This window comes from Patiria miniata, unplaced genomic scaffold, assembly GCF_015706575.1.
Source record: "Patiria miniata isolate m_02_andy unplaced genomic scaffold, ASM1570657v1 HiC_scaffold_5, whole genome shotgun sequence".
NCBI classification, from domain to species: domain Eukaryota; kingdom Metazoa; phylum Echinodermata; class Asteroidea; order Valvatida; family Asterinidae; genus Patiria; species Patiria miniata.
This window is the reverse complement of record NW_024037072.1, coordinates 17,600,447-17,620,819: the sequence shown is the minus strand read 5'-3', so window position 1 is coordinate 17,620,819 and position 20,373 is coordinate 17,600,447. Positions and strand designations below refer to the sequence as shown.

The following is a 20,373-nucleotide window of genomic DNA, read 5'->3' as shown; positions in this document are numbered from 1 at the left end:
ATAAATTATAAAATCCTTTAGCAGCTTGCTCATGGAACATTCAAACCTCCGTCTCAACTCAACTCAGCTACTCCACTTTTGTTTTTTTGGGGTAGGGGCTTCTGGCTTAGTTGTTGAGGTTCACTCACAGTTTGCACAGAGGCACGTTTTTTCGATATTGTAAGATGTTATTTCAACAATTTGTGGGGGATTCTTTCAATAATTATGGACATAATAAGCATTGGTCAAAGTGGTTTAGTCAGTGATTTTGACCTCTTTTATAGAGGCCCGGTTTGCTCAGTTATCCATGACAATGACATAAAGAACATAATACCATTGGATAGAGGACATTCTGGCCTTGTTCATTGTAGTTGCCTTTTTCATAGATGTTCAGTACATTTCTGATAATTTACATTTCAAAACGGGTAAACTTTGTTTTGTGACACCCTGTACATAAATGCAACTATGCTTTAAATGTACACTTTTTTTACTGTCATGCAGTCTAAAGACAGGGGTCAGGGGCCTTTTGAAGACAATCAAAACAGCACAAGTTTCATGCCAAGAGCCAATAAACGTGCATTGGGCTTTGTCATGCATTCTAAAGACAGGGGTCAGGGGTAAAGACAGGGGTCAGGGGCCTTTTGAAGACGATCAAAACAGCACAAGTTTCATGCCAAGAGCCAATAAACGTGCAATGGGTTTTGTCTAATAACAATGTCCATGAGCAGAAAACACGTAATTACCTAAGCCATCAATCACTTCCAGTGTTTATTCTGTTTATAACCACAGTCTGCCTGATTGCTGTTCATAGGCTAGCTGATTATTGACATCATCATCAAGCAAGCCAACTTCTGCCTGATGTACTTGTAAATACTGCCTAAGTGAACCGACTGTCTAATTGACCCAGCTCAATCAGACGGGTATGAAAGGCTGTTGTCACTGAACATGATCACCAATCCAGCCAGTGACTCTGCGTGGAAAGCATGGTAGGCAATTAAACTGTCACTTACAACCAGTGACTCTGGGCAGATAATTTGAAGCTTATCGGAATAAAAACACGGGCAGTGTGTACTCTGAATTGCACAGTTCTTTTGATCGCTAAGACGGCCGTTGGGCATTACTCCTTTCAACTAAGCGTTTATTTTTTTTGTGAAGGCAACTTGGATTCCTGAGAATTAACGTTTTAATGCAGCGATTTTCAAATTCACTTCAGCAGTTCCACGGAGAACGTTATCAGCTGCTTACTATTAGGATTTCTGCGGTGACCATGTTCAAGATTGGTTTGCAAATGGCTGAGTGACAAAGCAACGTGAGGAAAAACAAAGCTATAGCAGAGAATTCTGATTTCTGAGTAGTAGAGGGTGTACGGAGTTTTCATTAAAAAAAAAAACCCTTGGAAGTGTCTTTAAAAACCCAGTTCTTGAGAATGAACAATTCGTGGTGGGATGGAACGGTTGATCCGGGCACTGCTTTCACTACAGCAACTGATGCAGTCACAGGTGTCCTGGCCATCACCGGCAATCTGTTCAGTTTCTTTGTCATACGAGCGACGCCGGACACCGATGTGCAAGAAGGGACGAGAGTCTTTATTCAGGCGCTGACATTCACTGATCTCCTCATCGGAGTGACTTATGTGATCAGTCTGATTATCAGGGTAACAGAGGAGAACCTGGCCGGTATTTTCATCTGCAAAGGGAACAGCGTCGTTCAGTTTGCGCTGTTCATCGAGTCCATCACTACGTTGGTCATCATTGGGGTGGATCGCTGTCTTGCCATTGTGCGTCCGTTACGCTACCCAATGCTCATGAACAAGAAACGCGCCATCGTGACGACACTTGTTGCGTCTGCCCTCACGATGGCATTTGCTCTGACTTTCATAGGCCTCTACGGAGTCGTGTACCTGGACTATGTTGGCTGCTATCCTAACATCAGCATCGATTGCATTGTGGGGGCCATCCTCCAAGCATTCACCATCATTCTCCCGAATGCCATCCTTGTCGGGATCTATGCACAATTGATGAAGGTAAGTCACCGTCATGCAATGAGGATCCGGCAGCTACCCGCTCCCACAGGCAACAGCAGAGAAGACAACCAACAACCCCAGCCCCAACGGCTGAAACCCTTCGCCGGGTGGAAGGCACTCAGGATGCTCCTGCTTGTCAACCTCACGTTCCTCATTACCTGGCTGCCAAGGTTCATTAGCGATCTGTACGTATGCTACTATGATTTCAGTACCGTTGCTCTTTATTTGCAGGCGGTGTCTTACTTTACCGTGAGCAGCTGCAGTTGGGTCAATCCAATTATATACACGCTCACGAGCAAGATGTTTCGTAAGAATGCTCTAAAATTGCTGAAATGCAACTAAAAAGAATGGCCATGTGTCGTGTAACTGCACTAAAAAAATATATTGATCTACTCAATAAAATAAATAAATTAAGTGCATGTGAGGAATCTGTTTTTGAGTAATACTAGCCAAAACGTTTAAATGTACCATTAACTCAATTTTAAATGATATTGTCTTACTTATTTTCTTCGTGTTAGTGAAACTAAAGTACAATTCACTTTTAACATTTTTTGTTTTTTAAACTTAAGTATTAACGGTAAAGCAACTAAAATTGAGTTTTAAGATTATTTAATCATGTTATTGGTACAATATTACTTCAGTAAGGGTTCTTTTTTTTTTTCGAGTGTTGGAAATTCCACAATAATGTGGTTAATGTGCATATAAATACATGTTTACTAAAATGAACTTAATTAGTTAGGGGGGAGGGCAATGCCTTGCCAAGGGGGGCTCATAGCCCCACCAGGCCCCCCCCCCCCTTTGGCGACGGGGCTGACCTGAATGTACAGAACCACTGTTATTACTTTCAGCAGTAGCTCAATACAAAAGACATAATTTTGTTTTGGGGGGGGGGGGTAGATTTGGGACAAGACATGTCAATTCTACGATAAAAAGTACAAAAAATCATAGATGGAGGAATTTCTCTAATTAAGGCTTTTCTTTACTTGAATTTGTACAAACTCAGTAGTATAAACACCTCAGATTTTTTTTTGTGTAATAACACACATTTGGGAAATTCCATGCTTTAAAGACATCACAATTCAGAAGCTTACAGAAAATTAATTACAATTTCCCAACCATACTAGGGCTAGATAGATAAAAGCTGTTAGGGCTAGATAGATAAAAGCTGTTAACGCCCTAGGACTGGCCACATGTTTAATCTTAACAGGCCAAATTCTTTTTCCACAAAAAACAAAATTAGTTTATCCAGATTGAGGAATTGGATGTGCGTCACACAGTGCCATATATAGATCCACTGCCTAGGCAACCCTTCATAAACAGACCTATGTTGTCATGGTAACCTTTGGACCTTTTATTACAGCGCAACAAAACAAACTTGCGTATTTAGCACTTACTCGTAATAACATGGTGCCAATCAATTTCAATTTAAACAAACTTTGACATGTTTGAAATTGCCCGAACTGTCGCCAAAAGGCTATGTTATTAAAAATATTTAAAGAAGTTTTCTTTCTGTTCAAGTTTAGAGCTTGAGTGTGTTACTCTACTCAATCTTGTAGAAGCAGGCAGCATAATGTGTACAGATTTGTACTAGTGTTTAAACACTGTAAAGCTAAATTGTGTGCTATCACTAAATTCTTTCAAAGGTTTTCCTGCACATGCATATACGAGAATGCTCTCCCTTGTTTTATTTTAACCAATATTTTTTTTAAATACACTGTACATGTTCATGTAAAATAGTATAATTTCTATTACTGTATTGCATTTGTGGTCTTAAAGGCAATATACAAAATTTGCTTTTGCTGTAAGTTTTAGAAGTGGAACAATTTGGGGGTTAGTATTTTATAGCAAATATTGTTCCACTGACCCGTTTAAAGGGAATATACAACATTTGCAAAACATCACAAAACAAACTACCAAATTATCATGAAATACCTTACTGGGCAGTTAGTGAATGAAACTCTGAAGCATCCTGGAAAATCATGGAACCTGTTTTTTTTTCAATTTCCAACGATAGTAGGCCGACCATGATTTAAAAAAAACTGGCTTTTTCCAATACTGCCCCCAATTTACCATATTTAGTCCGTATTTTGTTTGCAATCGATTACACATCTATAAACAGGTACAAGCCAGCTAGACTAGTTCCCCAACTTAACAGTTCCTCAACATTTATAAATTAATTGCTCTGTTTCATCTGAAGTGGTTCAGGGAACCAGGCTACAAAGAATATGATTGTTTTTCTTGGTTTTTCCAGCATCTATGAACACAAACATTCAAACAAGTCAGTGTAACAATATTTGCCATGAAATACTTGACCCCAAATCCATCCATATTTCTTAAATCAGAGCAAAAGCAAATGTTGTATATTCCCCTTTAAAGTTTTGTGTTCATGTGGATGCCTGAAAAATGAGCAGAAACAATATTAATGCTGTTCTTGTAGTCTGGTTCCTTGTCCCGTTGCTCCAGATGAAACAGAACAACTTACAGACATCAGGGAATTGTCAGGTCAGGGAACCAGACTAACTGCAACCTCGTCCCATGGGTGTCGAGCAGTACGCGCCCACCACTACCTGCTCTCTCACCCTGGTATTGGATCATTTGCATGTACAAGATTTTTGAACACGTATGCAAATTAGGAGTAGTCTGGTGCCTGCCTGTGCATTACATTTGCGTTTGTTTTTGTATGCGGTGTCTGGGGTAAAAACAGAATCAATTCGTCGCAGCGCGAGCGTGGCGTGAGTTACGAAAACATGATTTCATTTTAATTAAACTGTAACAATCTTAACGAGACAACATGCAGTATCACATTTCATATTAATATTAACAAACTGGAAAGGAAATGAATATTTTCGAGAAGGCGTGGACGAATGATCGCGAAAACACGTACTGCACGTTGTGAATAACAACACCAAGTACACGATATAAATCCATTTCTAGCCAATTGCGGTATCGAATCAGAATGCAGGAAGGAAGTTTCCTATCCAGGGTTTACTATTGGAAACAACGTTGGAAATAAAGTAAGCACTGGAGACGAGGTTGGACTAACTGGCTTGCGCCCGTTCACAGATATGTAACCGATTGCAAGCAAAATGTGGACTATAACTGTGGAGCAGTATAAATCCAACAGATTAAGTTCACATTGCAAGGTCTACCAACCGGATCCAATGAAAAATGCAACATAGTTGGATCCTGGTGGATTGATCATGAGCCGAGCTAGGGTTAAAATGTTAATATCTGTGATAAAATACCTCATGTTATTGTTGTAGACATCACAAGCACTCATAAAGTCTGAGGCATCTCCGAGCAGTGCTGAGGGTTCACTGAACTCCACTGGGAGGGCAACAACTTGATCCTGGGATTGGACATAAATGGATAGAGAAAGTTAGGATTAGCCCTTTCAACACTTGTATTACATTGTACTACACTGTATTTACTCCTTGATGACTTGTATTACATTGTACTTCACTGTATTTACTTCTTGATGACTTGTATTACATTAATGTACTACACTGTATTTTCTCCTTGATTACTTGTATTACATTGTACTACACTGTGTTTACTCCTTGATGACTTGTATTACATTGTACTACATTGTATTTACTCCTTGATGACTTGTATTACATTGTACTTCACTGTATTTACTTCTTGATGACTTGTATTACATTAATGTACTACACTGTATTTTCTCCTTGATTACTTGTATTACATTGTACTACACTGTGTTTACTCCTTGATGACTTGTATTACATTGTACTACATTGTATTTACTCCTTGATGACTTGTATTACATTGTACTACACTGTATTTACTCCTTGATGACTTGTATTACATTGTACTACACTGCATACTGTATTTACTCCTTGATGACTTGTATTACATTGTACTACACTGTATTTACTTCTTGATGACTTGTATTACATTGTACTACACTGTATTTACTCCTTGATGACTGGTATTACATTGTACTACACTGTATTTACTCCTTGATGACTTGTATTACATTGTACTACACTGTATTTACTCCTTGATGACTTGTATTACATTGTACTACACTGTATTTACTTCTTGATGACTTGTATTACATTGTACTACACTGTATTTACTCCTTGATGACTTGTATTACATTGTACTACACCGTATTTACTCCTTGATGACTGGTATTACATTGTACTACATTGTATTTACTCCTTGATGAATCCATAAAACCACAGAGTACTGGGGCAGTTTAGGGTGGTATAAGCAGGCAGGTGCTTTGGGGCGGTAGAGGGATAACGTAAAGATGAACTAAGTTTACTGATACATGATAATAAATTATAACATTTGAGGCTTTGCATGGTGGAGTATCGGTATCGTTTCGGTTTGCAGTAACACCATGTGGTAATAACTACTGCTTAGAAGATATTTAGTTCTGAAAAGAACTTGTCCTGCTTATTATCAACTTTCGCTAAGTACTTTTTGTTCTGATAAGAAAAGTCCTGCTGTAAGTTCTAAAGACAAGTTCTTTTTTTTATTTAACTGATATTTAAGTCTTTAATTTTTTGCAACTTTAAACTTACGCTTACCCTGCCAGACACAACACAGTGCGACCAGTGTAAAGTCTGTGAATCTTGCTGCACTGATATCAGTTATCATTTATGTCGCATGTTGCTGCGTTTATTAACATAGAGGGTTAATTAGGGCAGATACTTCGCCAAGAAAATTCACCCGTAGATGGTTAGATTTTATCACAAAGGAGAAATTGCTAATTGAAAAAAACGAAGAAACGACAAAACTTACGAAAGGGCAGATACTTTGCCAAGAAAATTCACCAGTAGATGGTTAGATTTTATCAGAAGGAGAAATTGGTAAGTGAAAAAACAAAGAAACGACAAAACTTACAAAAAGCACTCTTGCCCCACCCTGGACATTCACGGTGACTGTCACGTCCCACTCTCCGGTGCCCAGCGTGAACCTTGACCCCTGGCTCGCATCCACATTTTGTGCGACGCCATCAAAGCACCAGGTCGCGCAAAGGGGAAGGCTCACGATGCCTCGCTGGGTGTCGCCGGCGGTCGTGCCCCTTGGGGTAATGGTCAGGTCCACTTGGGTTGCACCTTCATTGGCTGCCCGGAGGATTATCTCGAATGTTCCACTCAACTGGGAGGGGGGAACTGACAGGGTTGTTGTGGTGGACATCTGAAACATAAAATGTATAAATCAGTAAACAAAACCAGTGCCTTCATCTGTCATTGGAGGCAAATCTCCTTTATCAGTTGCACATATTTAATGCTGTTTAGCAAAACTATAGAGAGTACATTCAATCTATTTCAATAAAATAATATTTGTGTTCTTCAGGACACAAGTTTCATTGTATACATAGTCCTGTCTGGGAGCTTGTGAGAATCGTTTTGACAAGCTTAGTGAAGCAGCCGAATTCATGATACGCAATAATGAAACTCAACATGCACCACATTTAATTGTGTGAGTTGCACAACATTTTTCTATTACTGCACCAAATAATGGCTTAACTTACGCAGTCATTTCTGTGGCATAATTATGGCATCACAACTTAAACAGACTTTTTAACTAATTGTGATCATTGTGAAGTCTGTTATCACCCCCACTGTTGATACAGGAAAAAGTTGACACAAGAAATTCACAGACTGTTTTGTGAACATTATGAACAGTATGTATAAAATTGTACACAAACAGCTGTTGTAAAAGCTGTGTTTATTGTCATCAAGGATGTTAAATATTTAAACAGTTTATGGCAGCTACACCAAGTTCTGTAAAATTTGATAGGAAGTTTCTTGCACAGCTGTGCAGTCATTTTGTTGCCCGAACCCTTAAACCAAGGCATAAGATGACGTGAAATCGGCTGCAGATAGATAACTTCAACAACTTAACCAGTTCAAATCTGGCTGGCTAGCCGCCAATTTTCCAAACCGGCAATGGTTTAAAAGTTACCTGTCCTGTAAGAGTGACGTAGCCATACCAGCTATAGCCGGGATAGTTAACACCGTCTCTCTCCCAGTTAGCATGGCCGATGGATTCAAACTCGGCGCTGATCGAGTGTAGGCTTGGGTAGTAGGAATATGCCGTCACCCTGTGCAATTCATTCACAACAGAAAATGTCAAGGTTTCATTGTTAATTTCTTCAGGAATAATTCAGAAGAATAAACATTCAATGCAGAGTACAAACTTGCACATGTAACACAACAAAAGTTTGTACGGTGGCTAATACATCCAATTAGTGCTGGAAATACTTGATCAGGTGAAGATGATCACCGCCTTTCCAGTTACTCGTTCGTTGCGTATGCATTGCATATTCATCGAAATCACCCCATTGAGCGATTTTGACAGACGATCCCAATGAACAGGCAACATAAACGTACATGAAGATCTGGAAAAACAACGCGCATACAGAAAGACACTATTAAACCCTTTTTTTCGGGAGTTTGTTGACGAAATAATGATCATTGTTAGTGACTGGTCAACAGATGTAATTTAATGGAAGTATTCATAAAAAAAATATACCAAATCAGCACACACATCAGTGTTTATGTGGTTTTTAAGTCTGTAATGCATAATGAATAAAATATGATTATATATAACTATTGATCAAGCTTGGTCTCATCTCTTTTTTGACTTCTTTTAGGCTGTTGGTAAAATTTGTTGTGACTGTGATGAATAGAGAATCTGAAGGGAGACCTTGACCAATGGTAAATGCAAGGCCATACACAACACAAAGTCCATAAATATCAACAAGTCAAACCTGTGACACTTGATTAATTGTTTCAAAATATCTTTTTAATGCATGGTTAGATTTTCATCAAGGGATTGGATGCATGGACCAACAACATCAGTCATGTCAGTTTAGCACTTTTGGTGCTTTTAGAGTGATGTGATCCAAAACTGAAGCTCAAATATTTCCTTTTGACGCAATGTGAAAAGCATCAACTACCAACCTGTTGCACTGTCTCCCTTCAATATTACTCCGACAAGAACAGTCCCCCGACTGCTTATCACAGGTTGCACTCAGCGCCCCTCCGGCATCGCAAGAGCAGGCCAAACACCCCTCTGGATTGGCAGCAGCCAGGCCGTAGTAGCCGTCCATACACTGGTCACAGCGGCGGCCTGTGGTGAAGTTCTTGCAAGGGCACTGGCCTGTGGCATCCTTGTTGCAGATGTTTGAGGCCGAGACGGTTCCCACAGTGAAACAGTTACAGCCTAGAAGGACATACACATAGTTTATTTGCTACTTCCCTATACAGGGTGGATTAAAAAAAAACGAAACCGAGAAATTATTGCCAATTGGAGCAGAAGTAGGGCACATGTGAATCAAAGGGAGATATCCTCTGTTAGGGTTGAATCTCCTCTTTAAAATGACACCCTGATCATGTCATTACATTCAAGGTTGACTGAGCAGTGACCAATTTTATGAAAGGGTCTATTTAGGGAATTGCGCTACTCTTCATGGTGAAATCTCTTTTTTTCCCCACCTGCCTTGATTGGCTTATCACTCTGTGACAACTGACACCACAAAAAAACACAATTGAAAAGTGGAGCAATTCTCTAAATAGACCCTTTCATAAACTTGGTCACTGCTCAGTCAACCGTGAATGTAATGACATGATCAGGGTGTCATTTTAAAGAGGAGATTCAACCCTAAACGAGGATATCTCCCTTTGATTCACATGGGCCCTACTTCTGTTCCAATTAGCAATAATATCTCGGATTTTTTTTATTCACCCTGTAAATTCCCAGTTCAGAAACTGATGTAAGCTTGATCATGCTACAAACAGACTTGTTGACTGATGTGATGATGGACTTATGAGGAGGCATGGCACCCTTGTCTTTGCCTCCGCTGGCATGCAATTACTCAGGTGTCAAATGCCAAGTTCCATTTTAGCAGCAGCCAATATTAACAATTGTGAAATATTCATTCACTGAAGTACAAATGCGTGATGCATTGCGCCCCTCCCCAACTCATGTCTCAAATACCATGGTAGAAACACTTCTGGACTCAATTTTTGTTTTCACTGTACCCGCTTGGGCCAAAAAAAATTGTTCTAATTCCAGTTACCCTACCCTATTTTGACAGCCCCTACCCTAATTTTTTTTTTTTTTTGGAAAAATGAGGAAAAAAAAGTGAAAACCATGAATTGCTACCTTTTACTCTTGACTATGCAGGCAGACACCTCCATGTGATCGTACACAAAACAAATTGCCAAAAAAAAAAATCACTACCTACGTACCCTATTTTCAAATGCCATGTAATCGGAAGCAGCACTATTTTTTTTGGCCTTGGCATAAAAAGACTACTAAAAAGTGATTCATTGAATAAAAGTGTTTAAGCAAACTATATGCGAAACAATTTTCCATTTTTTTTTTTACTTATAAGCACTGATCAAACATAAAGTGAACATGCCCTTATAAATGAGCCTATGGATATAGTTGTGCTTTTAGGCATGCTTGGGCAACAGATAATCATTCTTTAAATGTTTTTAGCCTTAAAGTATTCATGTAAAAGCTCGGACAGTAAAGATCAAACTTTGATGCCAGAGTTTCACTGCACTCACTGAGGCATCCATTTGAGTTTGCGTCAGTCAGATCATAGAATTCATCAGCACACTCTTCACACTTTGACCCCCGCACATTGACCTTGCAGTAACAGCCTCCAGGAAGCTAATAAGAAAATCAACAGGAAACATTTCAGAGAAAAAAAGCTGTTGACATGGAAAGGGCTTTTACAAGGAAAATGATGGGTGTAAATCTGTCAAAGAAAGTGCCAAAAATTGTCCCTTTTTGTTTACGGCTTTAGCAACTATAATCCCTTTCACTTTTACGAAACTCCACTTTTACCATATGTTATGGCATAAGCAAGTAATGGCACATGAAATACCTGTAATGTTTAAAATACATGTACGTATTTTTGTAATTTTTACAAATAAAAAATTGACAATTTTATAATTGCTATTTTGGCAATTTGAGCTACACAGCAGTCATGATTGTCAAATCACGATGTTGTATAGGGCTACTTCTCACTGACCAACGTGACCTGGCCTACATCCGAGTACTAGAGAGTCAGAGTCACCATTGTAGAAGGCAAATATTGTATACCGCACCGCGAAGTAGGTACACATAGTAGGCAAGCCTTAAAAGCTGTGTTGGATGCACTGATCTCTATATAAAGACTGGATAGCGGATATCCATACACCAGTCACACAGTAGACTTTGCATATTGACCAATTCGCCCCCGGTCTCACGAAGATGGCCGCGTATAATACGAACGTTCTACGCGTATATACGTGCGTGTTGTATCAACAGTTGACGCGCATTTTGGTCACGTACACATATTATGATGTTCTAAAAGGGACACATTTCCGTAGTGGTTATTATTTCCAAAAAGGCCGAAAAAGTGAACTGCAGCATTAAAAAAGTAAAGCATGACGTTAGAAAAATTGTAAACCTTGGTCAGTGGTGGTGGTCAAAATATAAGTTAAGTGAAACGCGATGTTACAAAATAAATCATGCTGTCTGTAAAGGCGGCAACTTGTCCTTTGTAGATCACCAGCCGGTTTCACCAGTCTCACCAATATGGCGTCAAATTCATTCACTGTGTGGCTCTTTATCCGCTATCCAGTCTTTATATAGAGATCAGTGGTTGGATGCCAAACCGTGTGAGAGGAAGGATGAGCCAACACCCAGTGCTGGGTTGGCACGGTTATGACAATCGTGCATGGCACAGGTTGTGACATAATTATGTCATTTGATAAGAATTCACAATTATTTTACGTGGAAATGAGCCCCGCTGTCTAGTTACAATGAATGAAACCGTTGCTAAACAAATGCTTGTCTTAATTGTGCAATGGTGGCTGATGACGGACAAACCGGATGGTCGCATGCTACTTTAACGTCATACTATGAGAACCTATAGCTCAATTGCCGAAATAGCCATTGTTAATAAAGCTACGATTATCCTCAAATGAATCCCTGGCATACACTGTTGCACAGCTATATGCTAAGTTTCGCAAAATTGGTTAAGTACATTGCACAGCAGTCAGACAAATTTGGCGTGTAAAAAATTGCTGTGAACATCAGTCTTAACAGGATTGTTCACTGAGGGTGGGAATAAACATTAAAATGTTGGCTTTCAACAAAGTTAACGTTGGGGGATCTTTTCTATCACAAAAGAACAAACCATTCCACTTGGACTAGGCCTGTCAGTGTTCATGACACACTCTCCCTTGACCAGGCCAGTGTTGGGGTCCTCCCTGGTGCCAGGGATGTTACACTCGCAGGACTGGCAGGCATCTTCATCTGTCTGGAGCTTGTCGGACGGACGGAAGTAAAACTGCTGGCACTCTTGACAATTAATGCCTTCATGAGCACACAGGAAAGAAATGAATGCAATCACTATCTAACCTTTTGATATTGAGTATTGCCTTCACCAATGTTATCTTGTAAGCGCTGTATGCTCAGTGCTGTGTACTTTTAAAACGGAAAAAATAATAGACTTTTCAACAAGGAATTGGGTTCAAAGGGAAAGATTAAATGGGATTTCACCAAAGTTGCCCATTTTTCATTTCACTTTGAAAAATATACAGACTGGGACATATGTGTTTGGTTAAAAATGGTTTAAAGTTTTTAAATTTCAAGTGTATAAAGTATGGAAGGGGACATTCAAGTAGAATTAGTCTGAAAAAATTAAGTGTGCGATTGAACAATTGAAACTGATGACAGTAATTTCCCCCTTTTGAAGTCCACGTACGCAATATTATAACAAACATATTAACTTTGTGCATGCTGTGAGCCAATATGGTGGTTAAAAAGAACACCCACAAAAGATGACATGCTGATATATCGGCTCCATCTTAGTTGTCTAGCGTTCAACTTTTTATCTCATTTTGATAACGCATTTCATAACCAGAGTGCTGAAGCTAAAATACAAGGTCAAAGATGTTTGTACCTGCAGTGAAGTTCTGGCACTCCTGGCAGACGCCACCACCATTGTAGCTGCCGCTGGCATCCAAGCTACCATTAACCCTCCCAACTAATGTGTCATAGGCGCAAACGTCACTGTGCCCAAAGCAGTTGCACTCTACAGAAAAACAACAAGTTTTGTTTTAAAGGGACCATGACATGAATGTTACTGTAAATGTATCCTGATGATAGCAATTTTTGTATAGCGCCCTCTGTTGAAGTGCAGCGGAGTACTGCTTGGCAACAAATCGCAAACATACAACTGCGTGATAGTCAACGTTTCGACTCTGATTTTACCATTTTGATTCGTTAATTTCCTGATGATACTGATTAATAATTACTAAAGGATGCAAGGATTTTTCACGGAGCCAATTCGATGCGACAATAAATGTAGAAGAACCTGATGATCTATGACGCTTCTGTCAAAACCCTTGCAATCTCCGAGTCTAACCTGCGACCTCTGACCCATCACATCAGAAACCCCCAGCTGTAGCACTAGTAATGAGGAGGTACACCACCACCCTGAAGTGCTGCCGCTTCAGTTACACTGAAACATATTTTGTGTATGAAAACTATGAGAGATCCATTTCTGGCTAAACGTTTTGAAAAGTGCACTATTTTAACATGTCTAACATTTGAAGTGCTTCATGCTTTTCCTAACAGCTGAGGGCGCTGTTCTGTGATGTCAGTTAAGAGACACACTCTTCAGTTAAGGAGTTTTCTGTCTTGGTCAATATCTTTGTTTAACTTTGAAAACTATAAATTGATTACAAACAGGCCGGACCAAAAACGCATTGTTGCCCCACATTCGGCACTCACACAAACACGGTACAGGTTTGTGCACATTCAGATTTTAATTAATCAAAGTGCAATCACAGTAAACTCCGGCTAAGTCGGCACTCTCAGGACCCGAGAAGTAGTGACGACTTACGCGAATGCCGATATCTGATGTAAGTCGTCATTTTGCTGGCTTACATGAATGGTCTTTTGCACACGATTCATTGCACTAAATGGCTACGATTTACCCTGGATTGTCTCCTTAATGCTTGAGTTGAGTCCAGCAAATTAATCCTTGAATTGTATCATCACGTTTGGGGTATTGATAGTGGAGACCAAGATACATGTAAGTGCACAGTAACCAATTAAATGTGTGTGTGGTCCGATATATCACGCACGCATTGACTGCAGCACTGGTCATTCAATAAGACGACCCCTAAAATGGACAGAGTGCATGCGTACAGCCTAGAGGGTGTACTGGTATTGATACCGGTATGCTCACGATGCACATGCGATGTATGCAGTAGGACACCGTTTTTTGACACCAATGCATGCATGCAGCGATCACAGGCCGTGCCAAATCACTTTTCACTCGACACCTTGCCAACCGCAGTACAGGAAGTCGATGCCAATGCGAGAATGCCGACTTACACAAATGATTTTGTAATGCTTTTTATGGAAAGGGGACCGAGAATAACACGACGACTTGCGTGAAATGGCGACATAGAAATAAAAAATTCAATGGAAATGCATTACGGACAATCGGGACTTTAGTCAGACGGCCGACTTGAGCGATTTGACGAGTTGTACGATGTCGGTTTAGCCGGGGTTTACTGTATCTATACTGTTCATGCAGGGAGTCTGTAACAGCATCTCAGCCACACAAACCTTGACAAGTGAATCCAGATTGGCCCGTCTGATAAGCCAGCTGGTTGTAGAATGGCAGACACTGATGGCAGGTGGGGCCCTGGGTGTTCCCGCCGCACACACACTGATAGGTCATGCGCTCCGAGTCCCCGGCCACGGGCTGCAAGGTGCAGTCAGTGGCGTGGCCGTTGCACTCACACTGGCCCAGAACGTTGATGTTGCGAACTGTGTAATGATGCTGCAATCCAAGTATGCTCTCAATGGTTAATATTTGCCCTTGCTCTACCTACTACACTCTGGCAGTGGATGCAGTGGCACACCCAAGGGGGGGGGGGGAGCTCGGGGGGCTTGAGCCCCCCCCCTCCCCCCCCCCCCCCCCCCCCCCCCCCCCCCCCCCCGTCAATTTTTTTTTTTTTTTTTTTTAAGTCCCACGATTTGACCTTGGTGATATGAATGTGGCCTATTTTCGAGTAGTATAATAGGGGTGTAAGTAGCACCACCAACGTCAAAATAGTCTGCCCCCCCCCAAAAAAAACTGTGAGCCCCCCCCCCCCCCCCCCAGCCAAGTGGATGGTGTCGAGCCTTTAGGCCATCCTCAGGTCAACCTGCGATCTGCTTGCACTGAGATGGAACTAGCCTTGCCTAGGTCAAGGTGTTCATCGATAGTGTCTGTCTCGCTACTTGAAACATAAAAACTAACAACAACATGCTATGCACTGTACGAAACATGAATAGCAACCTCACGCGGCTACGATTTGCAAATCAGTTGGCGAAGAACGAATGTTAAGTGGCCAAGTACCAACACAGACACTATCGATGAATGCCTTGACCAAGGCCAGTTCAGCTGCAGTGCAAGCAACTTGCTGGTTGACTTGAGACCAGCTTTATGACGTTTGATGTCTAGCAGACTTTTGACACCAATTTCGTAAAAATCTGATGAAGCGTTGGTGACAAGGTCAAATGTCTGTAATGGGATGCCAAAACTTATGTTTTCAGTTTATACTGTGTACAAGCAAACATACTCATTAGCGGATGAACACATAATGACCGTAATTATAAAATGCTTTGTCTGATTCAGCTGAACATTTACATTAAGCATGAGTGTCTCTACTTTTATATACCAAATTCCAGTGAGGAAGTCTCATTGCATATTTTTTTTTTTTTTTAATATAGGAGGCGACAGAATCTCTCCCTGTTAATGGCCAAATAAACCCGGATTATTTAGGGTTAATGGCCAATAACATCACAATCAGCTTGAAGCTGAAAATTCACTATCTGTCTCTATCTGTAATACAGACTTACATTGCAGAACAAGGATGAAAGAAATTGACATGCAGAAGGCGTTTAGACAAAAATCCAAGTACTCACATATTCATCTGAAAAGATACCAAAACTTCGCTCCATGTTGTAGAAGTTGAACTGTACGTATCTGGCACGTTGCCACTCAGTGAATTGTTGTGGAGGGTTGAAGTTGAAAGTAATCTATCAAGAAGAAAAACACAGGATATCCCCACATAAATAAAGAATGTTTAAGGGCATGCATTGGAGACAAATCAACAGAATGTCAAAATCAACACTCTGTTTGCGATATAGACATACATGTAATTTCAACATGTCACCAGATAAAGCTGTCAATTTTTTCATAGAATTCTTCTTCTTGTCAACTTTAACTTGATTAACATTAGCACGGTTTTACTTAATTGTTGTCAAAAGTGTAATCTCTTGTCTTAAAGTACAGATATGATCCATACTGTTTTCTTTTTCAAAGTAAGACGATGAGTATTAATTATGTAACAATCATTCGCTGGGAATTTATGCTGAGACGCAACCTCAATCTGGGCAAAATCCAGGATTGTGCAGTTTAACAGTACTTTTGGAAGTGTTTGACCAGATTTGCACAAAACTACATTTTATTGATATACACAGACTCCTGAATCTTTCAAATAAAGCAAAACCAGGTGTTAAAAGATGTGTTCCCCTTGATCTTCTTAATATTCAGTTTGTTTTTCTTTTAGCAAATTTTTCCATATCAGGCATGCAACTCGGAAGTAACAAAAATAGGAAATTCTATAAACCTTTACATGCTTTATACAGCATTTCTCCTTTTTTTTAATGGTGTACATGTATATATAGTGTAAAGTGAAATAAGAGAAAACCAGCTGATCCTAGGTAGGAACAGTTGAAAGCATGTTGTATGTTTTATTTCAACTAAAAAAACTCTTACTTGTTAATGCTTTTGCAACTGCATCTGCAACCCTCTGGGGAAAAAAGGGTTTTATTTTGGACACACTCAGATTCGCCTTGCAAGAAGACTGGTTTCTGGTCCATACATTTTCAATACTTGGGGTGGAATATTGTTGGGCTAATTGTTAAATTTCTAAATTTTTAAAGTAATAATTCAATGTGGGCAAATTTCTCAGTTGATGATTCATTCAGAATTGAATAACGTTTGTATTGCTAGAAATGTAGCAATTTAGAAGAGGAATCTGTTTTTGGGCATGAAACCTAAAAATGGCAGGGGAAATGCAACTCTAACTTCTGGAGGACTTCAAAATAGTTAGGGAGCTCTTGAAGCAATCAAATTAAAAAAGAAGGAGCTACAATCATCAAAAAGCTGTAAAATCATCTGATGTGCACTCACCACCTCATTCCTTGGCTGAGAGCTGATCGAGTACACAGTACAAAGTACAGAAGAGTCTTGAGTCACGGATGTAGTCAGCGGTACTGCAAACTCCGTCATGCACTGACCACTTGATGAGACTTTGTACTGCCAAGGGGTGAAGGAAATGCCGTCCACGGATTTGAAGACAGCCATCTGGTTGGGACGGACCGAGTCCCCCATTTGTATCTGGATCGTTTCTATTTTGTAACTCTGCAAGCATCATAAGAAAACAGCATGAAATCTTTTAAAAACAGTTTTGGAAAAAAAAAATTTTCTCTGAGTTGTTTCTCAGACATCTGGAACACACAGCCTGTCCAAACTGATTGTTAATTCTGTGATAAAACGCGGTGTTGACTGAGCGCCCACTAGCACATTAGACCACATGGTGGCCATTACTATACTTGGATACTGCAGTTGCAATCATGTATTGAAGAGAACAGTCCAATAGTAACTGCCGGTAAAGGGGCCTAAAATTGTAAAAACCAGCTAAGTATTCATGAAAACCACTTCCTACATGAGGAATGTATCTCCCCCCCCCCCCCCCCCCGCCTGACTTCTTGTCAGACCACAAATACTAAAATTTGTATTAAAGTAATTATTCAAACTCATTGCAAAAGTAAATCAACGAAGTATCCATTTTTATTACCATATTCTCACAAATTTTATATACTAAACACAATGTTCCCCAAATTTATAGGCCCCTTTTCTTTTATTTTATTTTTGGCAAGAGAACTGGAAATCTAAAAAGTGCATTTCAAATTCTGCACAATCTTGACCAATGGACCCCTCTCACAGACAGCCATCTTCGTAGGAAAACTGCATATTCAACACCATCAAGTGCGTGTACACGCGCAGTGTGCAAAATGTTTTGAAGATGCGCGCACATGTTGCTCGAAATTGTTTTCAAAATACAGAGCAGCGGATGCGTGTCATGCAAATTTGACTCCCAAAATGCTGATGCAAGTGGCAATCTGCAGGCACTGACGTCATGTTAGAGAGATATATGTGGACAAATATGGAATATCCTTAAGTGGTCTGAAACACAATTACAAAAGAAACAAACAGGGAAAACAAAAAAATTCTATGTAAATAAAATGAAAATTCCATAACAGTCATTTCAAATGATTGGCTTTGGAATGTTTTTCTTAATTGGATTATAGATTTCCATGGAACTAACAGGTGTTTATGAAGCTACGCCCATTGAATATTGCCTCATGACACAATGCAACAGGTGTTCCTCAGGAACAGTTGTGCCAGAATCCTTTTGTTCCCTGCATTGTGCTGCATAATTGCCTTTTCATTAATTATACAGTGAATGCATGGTACCACACCCTTTGCAGCAGTGAGTCATAATTGCATTTTTATGGAAAACAGGTACAGCTGTTACCAAAAGAATCCAGGGAAAATTTGTGCATGATATTTATAAAGTGTTGGAATTTGTGACATTTCTTATTGCATTAAAATTGTTAATCTAAGTTTTGGTTGTTAAATGGTTAATCTTTCTACAATAGTACTTTGAATTCTTCCAGCTCCTTTTATTGGAAAACTGTGTGAAGAGTAGATCTGAACTTAAAATATTTAAAATTTTGTACATTTACATTTGCTGAGGCAAAATGTTGATGTCAGTTCAAAATGTTGTAGTCAAGACCGTCATGTCCATCACAAACCATCCAATCCCAAGTTACAATTTTAGCCATAGAAATGTGACAAACGCATTCCTTTGTAATTTTTCGTTGAGTGTTTACTGTTTACATACTTGTGTTTTCACATGTGATTTGGGTTTGTGATTGCAGTTGTGATGGACTTGTAATGGGCTTTTTATGACCTAACTATATCAGTGCCATTCAGCCCCACAGTTGGGACTTTCCTAAATTGTTTTTGGTTTAAACATAATAATTTTGTGTTTGCGACATAGATGAAATGGCAAATAGAAACACTTTTTTATGAATTCTGCCGTGAAAACTATGCCGAGTCCAGCGCAAGTATAGCTGGGCTGGCTAAACTAGAACACCTTAGCCAGGCCAGGATGGTTCGGGGCCGTATCATAAGTCTGACGCCTCATAGGTCCGTCGTCTCATAAGTCCTATGAGGCATCGGACTTATGATGCATACAATTTATTTATTCCACCTCATAGGTCCGACGCCTCATAAGTCCGACAATGGAAAAACAAAGCGTTTAATTTGTCGGACTTAAGAGGCGTCGGAGCTATAAGGCATCGGACCTATATATGAGACGTCGGACTTATGAGGCGTCGGACCTATGAGGCGTCGGACTTATGGGTCTTTATTTGTTTAGGGGATGCAATTTTGTCAGACTTATGAGGCGTCGGACCTATGAGGCGTCGGACTTATGAGCAGACCCCGATGGTTCGAACTTCCAACCTGTCATACAGTTGGGGCTTTACAGGCTCAATTACAACTGCTTCAATTACCTCTTGCAAATCAATGGTTATTTGGGTATCGGGCATCAGCATCCCTGCACTGAGCAGGCTATTCCTAGAGGTACTCTGCCACCACGTATACACGTCTCCTGTGGCTGGGTCTAGATCCACCATGCTCCCGGGACCATGGGCCAGCGAGGGGACGCTAGCGTCGCATGTTGAGGACACGCGTTGGCCGGGCGGTTTGGATATCTCCCCGTGGGTGTAGAAGTTCTCAGGGCCACTGAGGCCGCAGGTGATGCGGGCTGATATCGGCTTGTTGAGGGCGACATTGACTGGGGAAGACTGGGACCCGACTTGGGTAGCCTGAAATCAGAAAGGAAATCTATTAAAATTCTTTTGACTTTTGATGATGGACATGTTATTTAAACAATGCTCTTTTTCAAGAAAAAATTCACAAGCTGGGTGGGTCACAACATTACGACCTCCTGCGGTTGTTTTTTTAAGTACTTGATGACCTACAATTCTGACAGGGTTGGTTGGCCAGATTGTATCAGATAAATTACCATTTAAAAAGAAGGTTACTATTTTGTTTAATTCTTTTATTCCTGAACAACAACAAAATATGAATATGCATGTACTTAAGGCTGAGAACAGTTTAAATTTAGTGAGAAAAATGCTTTAAAAAGAATGTTACTGTTAATTAATCGGGCACAATACAC

At 40.1% G+C, this 20,373-nt stretch overlaps 1 protein-coding gene across 1 annotated transcript in view; it reads right to left on the bottom strand.

The window, feature by feature from the left end:
- The window catches only part of LOC119741145 (laminin subunit alpha-like), a 62,138-nt gene that overhangs the window by 40,583 nt on the left and 1,182 nt on the right, over positions 1-20,373 (bottom strand). The window contains exons 2-12 of the mRNA XM_038216843.1: positions 19,703-20,017; positions 17,250-17,480; positions 15,977-16,090; positions 14,630-14,846; positions 12,951-13,082; positions 12,183-12,361; positions 10,561-10,666; positions 8,947-9,208; positions 7,946-8,084; positions 6,878-7,174; positions 5,248-5,351 (exon numbers count right to left, since the gene is read on the bottom strand). Of these exons, the coding sequence (XP_038072771.1) occupies positions 5,248-5,351; positions 6,878-7,174; positions 7,946-8,084; positions 8,947-9,208; positions 10,561-10,666; positions 12,183-12,361; positions 12,951-13,082; positions 14,630-14,846; positions 15,977-16,090; positions 17,250-17,480; positions 19,703-20,017 (2,096 nt within the window). The remainder of the gene's footprint in view (positions 1-5,247; positions 5,352-6,877; positions 7,175-7,945; positions 8,085-8,946; positions 9,209-10,560; positions 10,667-12,182; positions 12,362-12,950; positions 13,083-14,629; positions 14,847-15,976; positions 16,091-17,249; positions 17,481-19,702; positions 20,018-20,373) is intronic.